The sequence below is a fragment of the Rhamphochromis sp. 'chilingali' genome (genome assembly GCF_963969265.1).
Source record: "Rhamphochromis sp. 'chilingali' genome assembly, chromosome: 11".
Classification (NCBI taxonomy): domain Eukaryota; kingdom Metazoa; phylum Chordata; class Actinopteri; order Cichliformes; family Cichlidae; genus Rhamphochromis; species Rhamphochromis sp. 'chilingali'.
In genome coordinates, this window is record NC_137938.1 from 36,898,669 (window position 1) to 36,914,652 (window position 15,984).

General features: G+C 39.7%; 2 protein-coding genes across 2 annotated transcripts; both read left to right on the forward strand.

Moving 5' to 3' along the window:
• The first annotated feature begins 2,565 nt into the window (after positions 1–2,565).
• On the forward strand, positions 2,566–6,128 carry pycard (PYD and CARD domain containing). Its single transcript, XM_080897084.1, has 4 exons — positions 2,566–2,863; positions 3,631–3,675; positions 4,298–4,339; positions 5,228–6,128. The coding sequence occupies exons 1-4, from the start codon at positions 2,614–2,616 to the stop codon at positions 5,485–5,487; spliced, it is 597 nt and encodes a 198-aa protein (XP_080753210.1). The 5' UTR covers positions 2,566–2,613; the 3' UTR covers positions 5,488–6,128.
• Positions 6,129–6,834: 706 nt separating this feature from the next.
• LOC308406213 (apoptosis-associated speck-like protein containing a CARD) lies at positions 6,835–10,951 on the forward strand. Its single transcript, XM_080897086.1, has 4 exons — positions 6,835–6,888; positions 7,821–7,865; positions 8,910–8,942; positions 10,369–10,951. The coding sequence occupies exons 3-4, from the start codon at positions 8,933–8,935 to the stop codon at positions 10,623–10,625; spliced, it is 267 nt and encodes an 88-aa protein (XP_080753212.1). The 5' UTR covers positions 6,835–6,888; positions 7,821–7,865; positions 8,910–8,932; the 3' UTR covers positions 10,626–10,951.
• Positions 10,952–15,984: the final 5,033 nt, after the last annotated feature.

A 15,984-nucleotide genomic window follows, 5' to 3' on the forward strand; every position in this document is an offset into this window, starting at 1 on the left:
CAGAACAGTCAAGAAATGTGTCAAGTTTATGCCTTTTGAAAACCACATCGTCTTTTACTCTCCTAGGTGTTCACACTAACTGAAACGTGGAGCTCAGAGGAAGCTCAAACGTTAGCAAATCAGTGTTAATATGCTGTTATTCTTTTTTTAAATTTAGGATATTATTATTGTTTGATGAAACTTTGTGTTTTTAATGAAGAACATGTTCTGTAATAGTAACAGTTAAACTTACAGGTTAAGTTAAATAACCAAGGTTTATGCCATAATATACGAAAAGAAAAAAAAAACAGAAGCATCGTCCTACTATCATGCCTCACTTCACCTTTGAAATGATGTTCATCCTCTGCTACTTTGTATGGACACTCAAAAGCAACTGTCAGAAATATAAAAAACAATGTTAAGGGATTTTATGCTGCTGTGGTTTTACCTGCAGAGGTGTTTTCTAGTGTCTGATTTTTGCGATTTGGCCGTCGATTTGAGGTATTGGTCATTTTTTTAGTTGCCAGTTTTGCCTCTTTGTCTATTTTTCCACCTGGACACTCTTATTGTGACTTTTCCACGTCTGTTTATATAATTTACAAGAGCGATCGTGGCTCAAGAGTTGGCAGTACGTCTTGTAATCGGAAGGTTGCCGGTTCGAGCCCCGGCTCGGACAGTCTCTGTCGTTGTGTCCTTGGGCAAGACACTTCACCTGCCACCTACTGGTGTTGGCCAGAGGGGCCAATGGCGTGATATGGCAACCTCGTTTCTGTCAGTCTGCAGGGCAGCTGTGGCTACACCTGTAGCCTCCACCAGTGTGTGAATGTGAGAGTGAATGAATAGTGGGATTGTACAGCCCTTTGAGGGCCCCGAAAAGCGCTCTATAAATGCAATCCATTATTATTATTTAACTGTATTGTGTAAATTAATAAACTAATCTCCAAAGCTGGAAGCATCACCGGTCAGAATTTGGAGGCAATTTAGTCGGTGAGGGTCAAAGGTCACTGAAGAAACAGATAAGCTGCTCTCCTTCATGGACGACCCGTCACTCCCACTTCACACTTCTCCCTCAGACCTTTCAGCCTCACTGCCATAAAGAACACTTCGGGGAATCATTCCTACTGATCTTTAGTTATATCTGTACAATAAGGCTTCAGTCTGTCACAGGTGAACACACCTGTGAGGCACAAGATCCCAAACATATTTTCTATTATACCTTCATCCAAACGTTTTTCTTACCTTTAAAGTGTACATATCACTTATTAATGCCATTTGCACTTCTCTCTACATAATGTCAGGGTTGCTTTTACTGTTTTTAACTAACTTTGTTTTTATTTTTCTTAGTTTTTTTATCACGGTTGCAAATATAAATTCCTGCACTAACTCATAGTATAAGGCCCTGACTGGGGGCCTGTGGCACTTTTATTTTAACTGTGGCTGAGACTGTACTATTTTTACATCCATCCATTAAAATAAAGCACATCCATGCATTACATGGATTCTGCTTTTTTCTGCTTAGGGTGTAAGCAGAAACACGTTTCACTGTACCCTGCTCTCTGGGACACTAAAAGTAAAAATGATCTGGTCTGGCATTATTTTTCATGATGTGGTTCTGCTTTGTGCAGTTTACATTTTCCTTATGGATATAAACTCTGGCTTTGAAAATATTTGCATTCATTAAACACTCCAGTGATTTTCTGAAAGGTTTTATATGCTGAGAAAAACATTACTTATACAACCTGACCTTGCTCCCTGTCAGTTACTGAGTAGTTTGTCAGCGCAGCAGCAGTTTAAATTATGTTTAGCAAGCAAAGCAAACAGCGTGGTGAGTTTTTCTTTTGGATTTAAGCAGTGGTATCACTGACTTGTGAATCGAAGCCCCAAAAGATGAAAGTTGTTTGTGTTTCTCTAAAGGAATGAAATGTTAGCTCTCATATGTTGAAAATATGCCATTATACTGTAATAGATGGATGTGATCTATAAGGTGGTCGGCTGGAAATGAGTGATGAACGAGGAATTGCATAACTGTAACTGTGCTTGTTACACTGTGACCCATCCAGTGAGCCTGTGAGGACCTGCGGTTAGTGGGCTTCTCCCGTTTGTTCCATGCTGACAGACATCACAGGTTTCCTTATGTTACTTTAGAAAGGCCGAATCTGTTTTGGGCTTGTGGTGGTGCAGTTAAAGAAGACTGAGTTTGTAGCTTAAGCTTAGATAAAAGTGTCCGTTCCCAGGCTCATGACTGTGGTTGTTGCCCATGTAAAGGGTTAAATGATGTTACTGATATATTATTAATCATAATTATGTTAGTTTTGCACTTACACTGCTAGTGTTGCTCCGAAGCAATGTGACAATAACAAAATAAATACAAATAATTGAAATATCTGCCCTGAGATACATCACAGAATTGTTAGGCCTGTGAAATCACTACACTGTGAAATAATCTGTAAAAGCTGTGAAACAGACTGAGCTATTATAAAGAGTATTTCTGTTTCCGAAGGCATTTGAATGCACCGTTTTTTTCTCTCTTACAGTTCCAAATTGCTTAAAGCAGCTTTACATAGCTACTCTGGCACCACACCGGAAAGCAACAGCGGTTACAATCAGAGGTGCAGTTTTGGATCTCGGTGAATAATGGCCAAAACTATCAAATCCGCTGTGGCAGACACTCTGGAGGACTTGGAAAAGGGGAACTATGAGAAGTTCTGCCACCAGCTTCTGGACCGCAGAGAACCGCCGCGCGTAAGACGCAACAGGGTGGAGGACAAAAGCCGTCTGCAGGTCACAGACGCGCTGGTGTCTATTTTTACTGAGGAGGGGGCTCTGAGGGTGACTCTCGAGATCCTGAAACAGATCGGCTGCAGCGAAGAGGCGAAAGAACTCGGTAAGATCAACGACTGTGATTCTGCAGCCTAAAACCTGCACAGACGGAGGTCAGGGTTTAATGATGGCTGAGTGTTCGGATGCTGCATTTTCACTTTCATTTTTCTTATCTGACCAGAGCCTCTCGATTGTTTTTCAGCGTTTATTTAATAACAGCGAACAGAGTCACTCTTCCATACGTGTCCGAGCCCGTTTTACTCCCGATCTGCAGATTAAAAGTGAAGTCAGCGGGCGCGACCGAGCCTAATTAGAGCAGCTACTTTATGCGCCGTTCGCGTGTAACAATTAGAAATGTGTACGAGGAAACGTTGTGCAGAACCTACACCCGTACAGAAGGACTGTACGTCCGTGTGACTGTGTTGATGTCGTTAACGCTAGCCAGAATGGGGAGATAATGCTGGTATAAGTTCCGCATTTATCGGCTGCCAGAGCATGGAAATGACAGACCTCTTTGACGTTGATCAGGCACTGGCGCCATGCGCTTGGCGCATGCGCACAGATGCGATTTCCCAGTCCCACGATAAGTCTGGACTTCGACTTCTTGAGTAATAATAATCTTATAAAATGTCCTGATAGCTCTGATGGAGCTGAGGGATACGTCATTCCTCTGTATAAATGTGGAACTGAAGCCATAGTACGTGAGGATCACTTGTTCTTCAAAGCCTGTAACATTACACCCATGTATGATATTTTAATATTACTGTTCGTCTCTGTGTGATCCACTGAAACACCGTCACGGACTCTAACACTGTGTCTTCATTTTTGCAGAGGAAGCTACAGGTGGAAATTCCTCGAAACCTGCTCCCACTGACGGTGAGTTTCTGCGCTGCTTCACCTTTCAAATCAGCCTCGACGGGACGAGGCTGATTTGCTGTTTTCCTTTCTTCTTTACCGACATTTCACAGTATAGACCAGTGCTACGTTTGATTTAGTTTTAATCATAATTTTTGTCTAAATTCTTTTAGCTTTAGTTGACTAAATATCGGAAGATTATCGCAGACTAATTCTAAAGCTAATTCGGTTGATTAAAGTCTGTAAAGGTTTTCTGTGCTCGTACTTTCCTTGACGTCAAATGCGAAATGTGTCCATGTGTCTTCTCTTCTCTTCCAAGCGTCGACATTTTGTCCTGTTTTCACGGGAAACATGGAGCGTGGACGCTTTGTCTGCCCCTCCCATTCTGATTATTGGTGGCAGATCAAATTGTGCGTAAAAGGGGGGCGACTTACTGGATCGCTCCTCCCGCCTCTACACACCATTAATTAATTCTGAATGATTTGTCGTCTCCCCAGAACATTATAGTCCCGTTTTTATTTCCTTGAGTATCTAACCAGTTATTTTCCTCGTGCATCAGTTTTTATTTAACTGAGTGTTAAAATGTGCAACAACACAAACAAAAGAATAAAATGCTCTTACACTAGATCTCTGCTTGTTCCAGCCTCGAGTGCGTCAGCTGGAGCAGCTGGTGGAACCGCAGGCGGTAGGTGAAGACCTCGCCTGTAACTGATCCTGAGTCAAACTAAAACTTCGGACATGGTCAAGCGTAAAAAACAAAAACATGTCCGCTGGATTCACAGAAATTAAGTGTTTCATATTTTGTTGACATGTGCTTTGTTGTGTTCCTACACCCTAACATATGTTTAAATAGCATTAATTAGATTAGCTGAAAGAGAAGCACGAGGATCAAAGTTTGAAACCTTCAGCCCACCATCAAATCTAAGGCCAGTGAGCCTTATAAGGCCCCATAGATTACCATGAGATCACCATCCTCTGGTGAATAATAATCGAACAGGACCGCCTACCATGTGTTTCTCTTCAGGTTTAAATCGTTTGGATGTTTGGAGGCTCGCAGTGACGAAATAATAACTCGACTAAAATGCGTTAAAGCAACGAGCCGGTTTAGAAAATGTGAGAAGTAGAAAGTACAGATATTTGTTTATAAAGGCAGGGAGTAAAAGTAAAAAGTAGTGAGAAAAAATAAGACTCGGGTAAAATACATTTGTATTTTTACTTCGTTACTTCTCACCTTTGTGCCCGAGGCCTTGAAACTGCCAAGCAGATGCACTCTCATGCAGCTCCTCATTTCCTGATAATAAAAGAGAAGACTGCAACATTAACTAGATACAATAATCTTTAAATGTCTGGATGAAAAAAGGAAAGATGTCATTTATGTTCTTTTTAAATAGTCGACCAAAAGGAACGAATGTGTTTTTAACATTTAATGAATTTTAATTATGAAATAAATGAATTTTTTAAAGCATTTTGTTATGAAAGCTAAGAATAAAGTGAATAAAAACTTCAGATGATAAACAACCCTTAATTTTTTTTTTTTTTTTTTTTTTAAATTTCTTTCCTTTTCTTTCTCCAGACAAGAACTTTGTGGACAAACACAGAGTCGAGCTGACCAACAGAGTGAGCAACATCGCACCCGTTTTGGATGAGCTCCTAGACAATGAAGTTATCAACCAAGAAACTTATACCAGAATTAGAGCTCTGTCTACCACTCAGGACAAGATGAGGGAGCTCTACAGTGGTCCCCTGCAAGCTGCAGCCTGCAAAAAGATCTTCTATGACATCCTTTTGAAAAATGAGAAATTTCTCGTTAAAGAGCTCAGTGAAAAGGATTAAATGTGTTGAAAAAACAGTTTTTAGACCAAATATAGATCTACCGATATCTACCAGAACATGACATGATTACATTAAAGGTTTAGATGCCTTTTCTTTGTGGGGGTTTTATTTTACACTTACATTTTTGTAAAAACTGTTCTATGTGTTGCATTTGCTCCTCAGTGGCTCCTTTAATTGATCCATTTTACAGGAAAAACTATGGATATTTGAAAGTTTTATATTAAAAAATGTAAATGTTATATATGTTAAAAATGAATCAGCGATGTCATCAGCCATGTTTTTATCCAAACACGTTCTCATCCCAAAACGTAACATATATGTGACAAATCGTCGCTATGTTGCTCGTTCCCAGGCGTGAGAGCGGGTTGAAATTGATAAATGTAAGGTGATGGTTAATGCTAGGGTTAGGGCCGCGAAGAGAATAAAAAGGGGAGTGCTTCAATTAAGAATCCTGAGCGTTCATAAGGACGCAGAGGGGTACCTTTCGCATTACTATGAATCCTCGGGGCCGTGAAGCTGAATGAGTTTTATCCATAAATCATCCAAAGCCTCATTAATCTGTTTTTCAATGTCATCATCTTATTGTAACTTGAAACATAGTGACAAAGATTTACTGTCCTTTAAAAAATAAACCAAAATTAAACTCGTGTTTTTCTTGTTCATTTTGATGATTAATTAAAACGTTTTATAATTTAATCTTTGAAATAAAATCTTCATTTTTATCAAATGATTTATTCAAATAATAATGCAGTGTACATTATGGAGGGACGGGGGAGGCAGAAAATCAGAATATTCATTCAAAAAATATGATGGTAAAACACTGGGAACAATTTCTGCACAAGATTTTAAATGATGTTTTGCATTTGTTGTCCAGATATGCGGACATCCCATTTTGGGTTGTCTCGACCACACTACTAAATTTTGCTCTACAAGGGCCTGATATCCACTTACGGGGACATTATACTGCCACTGTTCTATCGAAATCTAAAACGAATGTGCTCATATGTGAATATCAGGCCATTGTAGAGCAAAATTAGGTAAAAAGATAATTCTTTGTTTTCACATTCATCACGTCCCAATCAAGCGTTCGGGTCTTAGGAAGTTACAGGACTTTTTTCAAAGTGGCTAAACAAACACTTTCAACTCCTTAATCAACTTCATCTGTGAAGATTTGAGCATCAAACTTCACCCAAAGTACCTAAAAAACGAAACACTGAATGAATCACTCTGGCACAACATATGGTCTGAAATCATCTGCTTCTGGACTGCAGAGAAAACGTGAAAAAGGCGCGCGTAATGTTAAAAAAGAGGAAGTAGAAGGGAAGAGGTCACAGACTTTACCGCGGAGGAGGCGCTTCGGTGGTTCTGGAGATCCTGAAACGAATCGACAGCAGCGCAGAGGTAAGAATCTGCGATTAGATTCATATTTTAAACCCGACACAAACCGCTGCGGTAGCTCGGTGTCAGGGTTTGAAGACTGAGTGTTAGATTATTGTATCGTACGGAGCGAAACCTAATAATGAGCAACTACTGGAAGGACCGCTGACGTATCCGCACATCTGTACAACAAATAAAGTTTAAAACGGAAGCAAAAATGTTTAAAAAACAAAATAAACAAAAAACTTCCCGCTCGTCTTTGCTCTTCTTTCAGTTTCACTTTCTTCTTCAGAGCCTCTCGATTTTACCCCCCAGTCCCCGTTTATAACAGCTAACAGAGTCACTGATCCTTACACCGTCCGAGAACATTTTGTTCCCAAATCGCAGTTTTAAAACGCAGTTTGGCGAATTTGTGCGAGTTGCCTACAACATATTTCCACGACGGTGTTTCAGCTTATATTTGTCCCCAGTGTGATTCCACAGTGTTCCAGATGTTGCTTCCGCTGATTGATCATTTTCACTGCCTCTGACTGCAGATGTCGTGCGGTTTGACAGGATTAAAGACCTCGGATGAAGAAAAACGTTGTGGAATAAGGTGCAGGTTTATGAGAGAGAGAAAGCTAAATAATAAAAATGAAATTAAAAAGCGTAGGTCTCCGCGGCTAAGAGGTTCAGCTCCACAGCTCCAGTTTCACATTACAAATGAAAGTCTTGACTTCTTGTGTAATAACAATCATATATAATGTGCTGATGGAGCTGCTTCATTCTTCTGTATAAATGTGGAGCTGAAGCCATTATACGTGACGGCTGTGAGGGTCACTGCATTTAACCTCCAATAGTTCTTTAATGCCTGTAACATTACACCCATGTATGGTATTTTAATATTACTGCTCTTAGCACCATCACACATTCATCACACATCAAACTCTAACACTGTGTCTTCCTCATTTCCGCAGAGAACGCTACAGGTGGACAGTCCTCAAAACGTGGTTCCAGTGACGGTGAGTTCCGTATTGTTTATCAAAATGACGTAGTATAAGCTTAAATTTTAGTCTAAATTATTGAGCCGTGTGCTTTGACTATAGAACTTCAAGAGTGGAAACTCGTCTTTATTGTCCCAAAATACAAAAACAGAAAAAAGCCGTAAAAAACGAAACAAATGCAGAGAATAACATTCTCAGTATTTAAGAAAATGGATAACGTGCAGAGTTGTTGTTTTCTGCAGATTTGCAGCTTTTAATTTTAAAAGCTGGAAACTAATGAAAGCTGAAACGATTTTAATCAAAGGAAGCCTTTGAATAAATATCATGGTTTCTGTCTGAAGGGGGAACATTTTCTCAGCTATTCTCACAGTTGTAATCAGCACATTGGTTACTAGGGCAGCGTGCTGTTTTTATTAGCAATGTTTTATTAGCAATAGATCGAATAAAATAAAGAAAAGATAAGATAACCTAATCCTGAAATGAGCTTATCTATGTATGTCCAGTGGAGCCAAATATTAATAACCTAAAGAAGAGCCATGATTTAGTTGGTTTTAATGTTTTCTGGTGCATCAGCCCATCGTTTATTGTTTTCAACCAACTGGAAACAAATAAGGTGCACAGTTTTAAATCTGAGTAGCCCTTCATCCTGTGGACAGAAGGAAGTTGTTTATATTCTATCAGTGTAAAACATCATCATCAGTATTTGTAGTGGCGAATTTCTGTCCCAAGCTTCGAAAAAATAATTCTTCCACTTTTTAATGTGAGCTGTGCAGATTTATTTCTGATTCGTACATACAAACAAAAGATGTCACGGTCAAAAAACTATTTGCTGCTACAGCGCACATTTCCATTGCCATCCTGGCTCACTCTAACCTGCTACCACACATGCGCTGTAATGTTTTTCTTACCCGACACAAATTAAACGCGCAGCATTTATTCTCTAACAACATATCATACAAAATTAAACATGTAACATAATAACTGAAACAGTATCAAAAATATTTCTCTATAGATTGGCTCTAACAGTATTAATCAATAGTTTTTCCCCTCTGCTTGTTCCAGCTGGAGCATCTGGTGGATGTACAATGGCAGACGGTAGGTGCAGCATGAAGTCCTCTCCCTGTAACTGATCCTGACTCAAACTATAACTTAGCCTGAGGTCAAGAGTAATGAAGAAAAAAAAAAAAAAAAAAAAAAAAAAAAAAGATGTGTGCACTGTGAGGCACAGAAATGGAAATAAGTCTTTGAGATTTTGGTGACGTGTGCTTTGTGGTGTTCCTGCAGTCTAAAAAGAAGTATCATTTTAGCCAGCTCCTGATTTGAAAGAGTCTGCACTCAGCTGTTTGGTCTCCAAAATCAATGAAATGCAGCCAGATGCTGCTCCTTTTCCATTTTTGCTTGTTTCTTCACTTTTCTGTGGTGCTCTGAGTACCTGGTCCGTACCACTACACTCGCTGTTCGCCCCGTTCCTTTATTCACATAACTGTCTGATCCTTATCTGTCCCTGCATGCCATTGGTCACACGGTGTGCCCATCAAAGCTGCTGGTTGCATGGATTCTCAGCAGGGCTGAGTGGTTGAGGCTGAAGAGTCGGCTTTTGTCATTTGCTACAAAGAATGAGCTCTTTGTGTCGGCTCGTTTGTGAATGACACATCACTAAACCCTAAGTTCGGCTGTGGTGCTGCAGCATGAGGACAGAAATCACTTAAAAATAAATCATAATAATTTCTCTTGTGAGCACAGGTGGCTTCTGTGTAAAGGTTATGATCAGCTGACCGACGCTGCTACTATTTGTGGATTTAGCCAACTGAACTCAGCAGGCTTATAAGCAGATGTTCCATGAGCTGTGATGGCTGATTTCCAATTCAATCAGTTCAATTTTATTTATATGGCACTGAATCAACGATTGCCTCAGTGTTCTTTAGTGTGAAGAATGAAGCTGCTGTTAAGGTGGAATTCAGTATCATTACCTTAAATTTAATTTGGTGTTTGCTGCCCTTGATGTAACCTTGACCATGAGCACCACAGTCTGTTCTGCACAATCCAAAAACAACAACTAAAGCAACCATTCCCAAAGTCAGGAGTGCGGCTGCTAAAAACCCAGGACAGGTCTGGGCTGAGACAAAAATCTGTGGGGGCTCATCATGATGGGTCTGTCTAAAAAACCTGGACCCCCCATGGCTGACAACCAAGATCACGTGAAGTACCCTCTGAAAGTCGGCTAAAAGATGTGAATGAAGCATCCAGCAGCGAGTGAAACCAGCTCACTAGATTCTCTGTAATAAAAGAGGAAACTGCAACATTAACTTGACTCTTGGAAATTCAGGAAACACAATAATGTTTCAATGTCTGGATGAAAAAAGTGAAAGTTCTATTTTTAACATTTAATTAATTTTAATTATGAAATAAGTGTGATTTTTTTTAAAGCATTTTGTTATGAAAGCTGAGAATAAAGTGAATAAAATTTTCACATGATAAACAACTGTAAACTTTTATTGTATTTCTTTCCTTTTTTCTCCAGGAAAGCATTTTGTGGACAAACACAGAGTCCAGCTGATCCAGAGAGTGAGCAACATCGCACCCATTTTGGATGAGCTCCAAGACAAGGGAGTTATCGACCAAGAACAATATGACAAAATTAGAGCTCTGCCTACCTCTCAGGACAGGATGAGGGAGCTCTACAGTGGTCCCCTGAAAGCCAGTGCAGCCTGCAAAGACATCTTCTATGAAAGCCTTTTGGCAAATGAGAAATTTCTCGTTGAAGACCTTTCAAAGTAGTAAACGTTTTTGGGAAAAAAAACACATTTTTAGACCAAACGTACACGATCTACCTGAACATAACATGTTTACATTAAAAAGGTGGAGATGTCTTTTCTTTGTGGAAAATTGTTCTGCTATGTGGTGCCTTTGCTCCTCAGTGACTCTCCTTTAATTGATCCATTTTACATGAAACACTTTGGATATTTAAAAATTTTTTATATGAAAGCCTTTTGGCCTTTTGTTTCTGATGTAAACATAAGAAATATCAGACTCTTTGTTTTATGCTTTAATATCATAGTGGGCGGATTTAAAACACTGGTTATAATTTGGACCTGGTGACATCATACAGGCTACGAACGTTTACTCTGTTGTTAATAATTATTCCAGAATAAATGCACTTAAAAAAATAAACTTTAACTTTTTATTTTATTTATTTTATATTTTGCTCTCCATAAAAATATATCCTGTCAAAATTATGCAAAGTAGAAATATGAACATGCTGCCAAAAAACCCAGAAAAAATAAATGAAAGCAAACACAAGGTTGGAGCCGCATGTAGACGAGCAAAGTGCGCCAGCTTTGTTCAACATTACTCGGCAACAGGGAAAGTGAGGCAGGTTGCACTGGTGCATTTGTGACAGCTTCACTTGAAATGCCTCCACCGCATCATACATGCCATGTCCATGAACTGACAGGTTTCCTTGCTGAGCTCAAACTCTGTTGAGAACTTTTCCCCAACTCAGCCAGCGGACCTCTGTATGATGAGGAATGTTGGCAAACTCTGAATCTATTTCCCACATAAAAGACTGAAATTGACGCTGATTTAAACCTTTAGCTCAGATCAAATTTACGGTCTGCGTTACGGTGATCATTACATGCTCCATTTTTAGGACTTTACCACACAGCCTTTCCTGGTGTGTGATGCAGTGATATGCTGTTAACTCACCGTACAGTTCTCCTGCATCTTTACTAGATCCTACATCCTGCACAACACCAGCGCTCCATCTGTTGTCCCAGGGCAGTTTCATGTCGGTTACACTTTGAAATACCTTTTCAAAAATGTCTTTTCCTGTCGTTGTCCCGTGCATTGATTTAATGTTCAATATTTACACTCCACGGATGAAGATGGTCAGCTGTGCAATGTCCATCATGTCTGTACTTTCATCCACAGCAAGAGAGTATGCAATGAAGTTTTTGCTTCTTTCACACAACTGTGTTCTTAAATCAGTGGCCATCTCACCATCCCGATCAGCAATCGTATTTCTGCTCAGGCTCACATTTGCCAAGATCTGCGTTTTGTCTGGACACAAGACGTTGCACAGCTTCATCATGCAGCTCTTCAGAAACTCTCCCTCGGTAAATGGCCGGGCTGATTTGGCTCCTCTGCTACAATAGAACTTGCTTTCACAACAGCTTCAGTTTGTGGCTTTGCTCTGGTGACAAACGTCTGCTGAATTGGTAAATGGCCTGTATTTGTATAGCGCTTTACTAGTCCCTGAGGACCCCATATCGCCGGGGCATGCATAACAATAATAATAAATCTATATAAAATGATCTTGCGGGCCATAAAATGTTATTCCACAACTTAGACATCCACATTACTCACACTCACACATACATATAGGGCTGAGGGGGTGGACACACTATACAGCGTCCAGCCTCACCTCTGGCGCCACCTCTGAATTTTAAATGCATGTAAACATTGAGGGTTCTCAAGAGGGGCCGTGCTGACACTCGCTGCTCTCTGGCAGGAAGCCATGCCCTGCCATGTTTTAAAAGCACTTTAGAACAGGACACAGCAACACTACACATGAGCGGGTGGAGGGAGGTTCGGGGTCTTCGTACACCTCTGGTGGGCCTGGGGCTCTGGTAACAGGTTTGAACGTAGGAGCGTTAGGATTTAAAACGCCCAAACGCCCCTGCTCTCGTTCTAAATACGAATTCATTCCATCAGATTTACCATTAACCGCACTTGAGACTCGGGACATTTCAGAAACTTTTAAAACATTCACCTCTGCTGCTGAAGCTGCTATTTCAGTTTCTAAGTCAAGCAGCTCCTTTCTTTTCTTAAGCTGTGTTTCTTGTTCTTCCAAAGCATGCTTTTCTTTCAACAACCTCTGTCGAACAAGAAGGGCAGCCATGTCAGCTTCTGCCATTATGCGTGCTGACAAGGCAGATGAAACCATTGAGCCACTGAGTGATGATTTACTTTTCCTACAACTTCTGCTTGCAACATTAGAGACGCTATCACTTGGATTAACATCATCTATCGCAGCACCTTTACCAACATTCCCGGTGTGCCTAGAAGCACCAGAACCATTTCCAGCAGGTAATACATCAGAAGACTCAACACCAGGTGGATTTAAATGTGGCAAATCAAGCTCAGACACCTGATTTTTGCTCTGAGGGTTTCCCTTTGCATCACAAAGCCATTTCTTTATCTCTTCCACAAACTCAGTATTATGTGCTTTCACACTTATAAACCAAGCAGTTTGTTTCTCTTGCTCTTCTTGAGGAAGCAAAGGAAGCAAGGTTTCATGCAGACGAGTTGCCTCATTAAGCAACACAGACAAATTCTCTAACTGAGCCTGAACAGTGGAAACATTATCCTCAGATTGCTTTAACTCTTTAATAATTTTTACGACCTTTTTAATTTTATTAATCTTAGTATGACGTTCTGTTTGCAGCCTTTCAATCTGATTCTCCAAAGCCTTAGCAGTCGATTTCGGCTGTCTTTTCTTTCCATCCACATCACCACATTGTATTAATTGGTGTGTCTCCATTTTTCTTCAAAACATTACAAAATCCAAACGCTGAACTGCACCTATGCCACACAGCCTCATCCCAACACATCAACTTGATGACATTCCCTTCAATCAACCTTGGACACACACAATTAACAGGAGCAATATCCCCCTCTATCTGCCTATTAAACCTAACTAACTCAACCTAGTCTTCTGTACATACTAGCGGTGGGTATTTATGTACCTCCATACCGTCAGCTGTGAGGAAGACAAACTGTCTTAAACACAAACTGCGGCGGTACTCCCAAGCCAATGGCTTCAGCCGCCTGATGCACAATAACTAGAAAGCAAATCAGTACAACGCCTTGTGCAGCTGTACTGCTGAAACCTAACAGGGGAATAAGACTCCTGAAAGAAATCTGTATTGTGTAGCCAAAGGCTTAATCTAAAAGCTGCGTGGACAAAGGCAACAGCAAACCATAAGACTCTCACCAATAAAACTCATCTATATATAAACAATCCAATAAAACCTATAAACTTTTCTGTTGACAATTTGTTGTGGCTCTTCCAACTATGGCCGCGGCAGGCTAAACATGAGGATACAGATGACGCGCAACAATAAAAGCATAAAATACACTTCTGTACCATTTGCTTCTTTTATTCCACATGCAGCTGTCCAATATACAAATCAGCACGTGGGATTAACTATTAAACAAATGCACAGACTGCACAAACAAATAACTGCTACTCACAAAGAACTGCACTAACTACTATACCAAACTACAACTTGGCCTATGGCATCAATTAGTGCATAAATATACATAAACCATCAAGTTCCAGTTAAAATACATCAAAATCATTCAAGCTGCAGTCAACAGAAAGTTTTGCCTCATGCTCACCTTACCTTTCTGCTCATCAACATCAGGTGCTGTAAACAGGTGAGTGCAACCACATTTATCATCTACCACACCCATGAAACACGCCCCACACGCCTGTGCACCAATACAGTGAGTCCATTTAAACCAACCCACTTAGTCAAAAAGGAACAACTCATATGGCTCCTACAGACATCATTTATGTTCTATTTTTAACATTTAATTAATTTTAATTATGAAATAAGTGTGATTTTTTTAAAGCATTTTGTTATGAAAGCTGAGAATAAAGTGAATAAAATTTTCACATGATAAACAACCGTAAACTTTTATTGTCATTTCTTTCCTTTTTTCTCCAGGAAAGCATTTTGTGGATAAACACAGAGTCCAGCTGATCCAGAGAGTGAGCAACATCGCACCCATTTTGGATGAGCTCCAATACAAGGAAGTTATCGACCAAGAACAATATGACAAAATTAGAGCTCTGCCTACCTCTCAGGACAGGATGAGGGAGCTCTACAGTGGTCCCCTGAAAGCCAGTGCAGCCTGCAAAGAGATCTTCTATGAAAGCCTTTTGGCAAATGAGAAATTTCTCGTTGAAGACCTTTCAAAGAAGTAAATGTGTTGGGAAAAAAAACACATTTTTAGACCAAACGTACACGATCTACCTGAACATAACATGTTTACATTAAAAAGGTGGAGATGTCTTTTCCTTGTGGAAAATTGTTCTGCTATGTGGTGCCTTTGCTCCTCAGTGACTCTCCTTTAATTGATCCATTTTACATGAAACACTTTGGATATTTGAAAGTTTTATATTAAAAAATGTAAATTGTATCATTTAAAGATGAACTGACGATGTCATCAGCCATGTTTTTATCCATGACTCAAACTGTCATAAATTTATTTTCAGATTTCATTATCTTCTATAAAGTAAAACATAATGCAAACATTTATTGTCCTTAAAAATAAACCAGAATTAAACTCGAAGAATTAAAAGAATTTAATAAATTGACCTTTGAAACTGGCTAAACAAATAAAGTCACGATCCTCCTCAATCAACTTACTTTGTAATTAATCTGCAAAGCTTTGAGCATCAGACTTCACCTAAAGTACCTAAAATGAAATCAGGATCATTTACATGATGTCACTGGCCTTAATTACTGATTCATTAATGTGTGTATTAGCCTTTTGTTGCAGCTGATTTGAATTTGTTATATAGGTGACTGTATCTATATTCAAACTGTACATATTTTTAAATTTGCATTTTTTAAATGTAAAACGACCCTCAGGACTCTCCTCTGGCATCAAGTAAAATGTCAGATTTTAAATTCTAGTGTAATGAGTATTGCACTGTGCCTGTCTGCAGTAAAAAGGGTTTGAATGATGAGCCAATAATATCTACCTGAGCTTCCCAAAACAAGATATCAAACACGGTTTAGGAATCAAACATAACTCTACTTTTCTCCTCCCTCTTCTTTGAACCTGTTTTCTAGTTTTTCTAGAGGCAAAGTCATTTATTGCATCATTGCAAGAAATATGATGTCCACTCGTCTCCTGTGCCACTGAAGATATCAAGTAGTTATTTATTCACTCGAGCTTGGAACTCCGTTCTGTGGATACAATGAAGTTATCATTGCTTTGGGGAATTCGGGAAGGCTCTCCATCTTGGTAGGCAGCGCATTTCCATCAATATCAGCCTCTTTTCTGGTTTGCACCCTGTTCTGGTCGAGTACGACGGCTTCAGTCTTCATTTGTTCACATA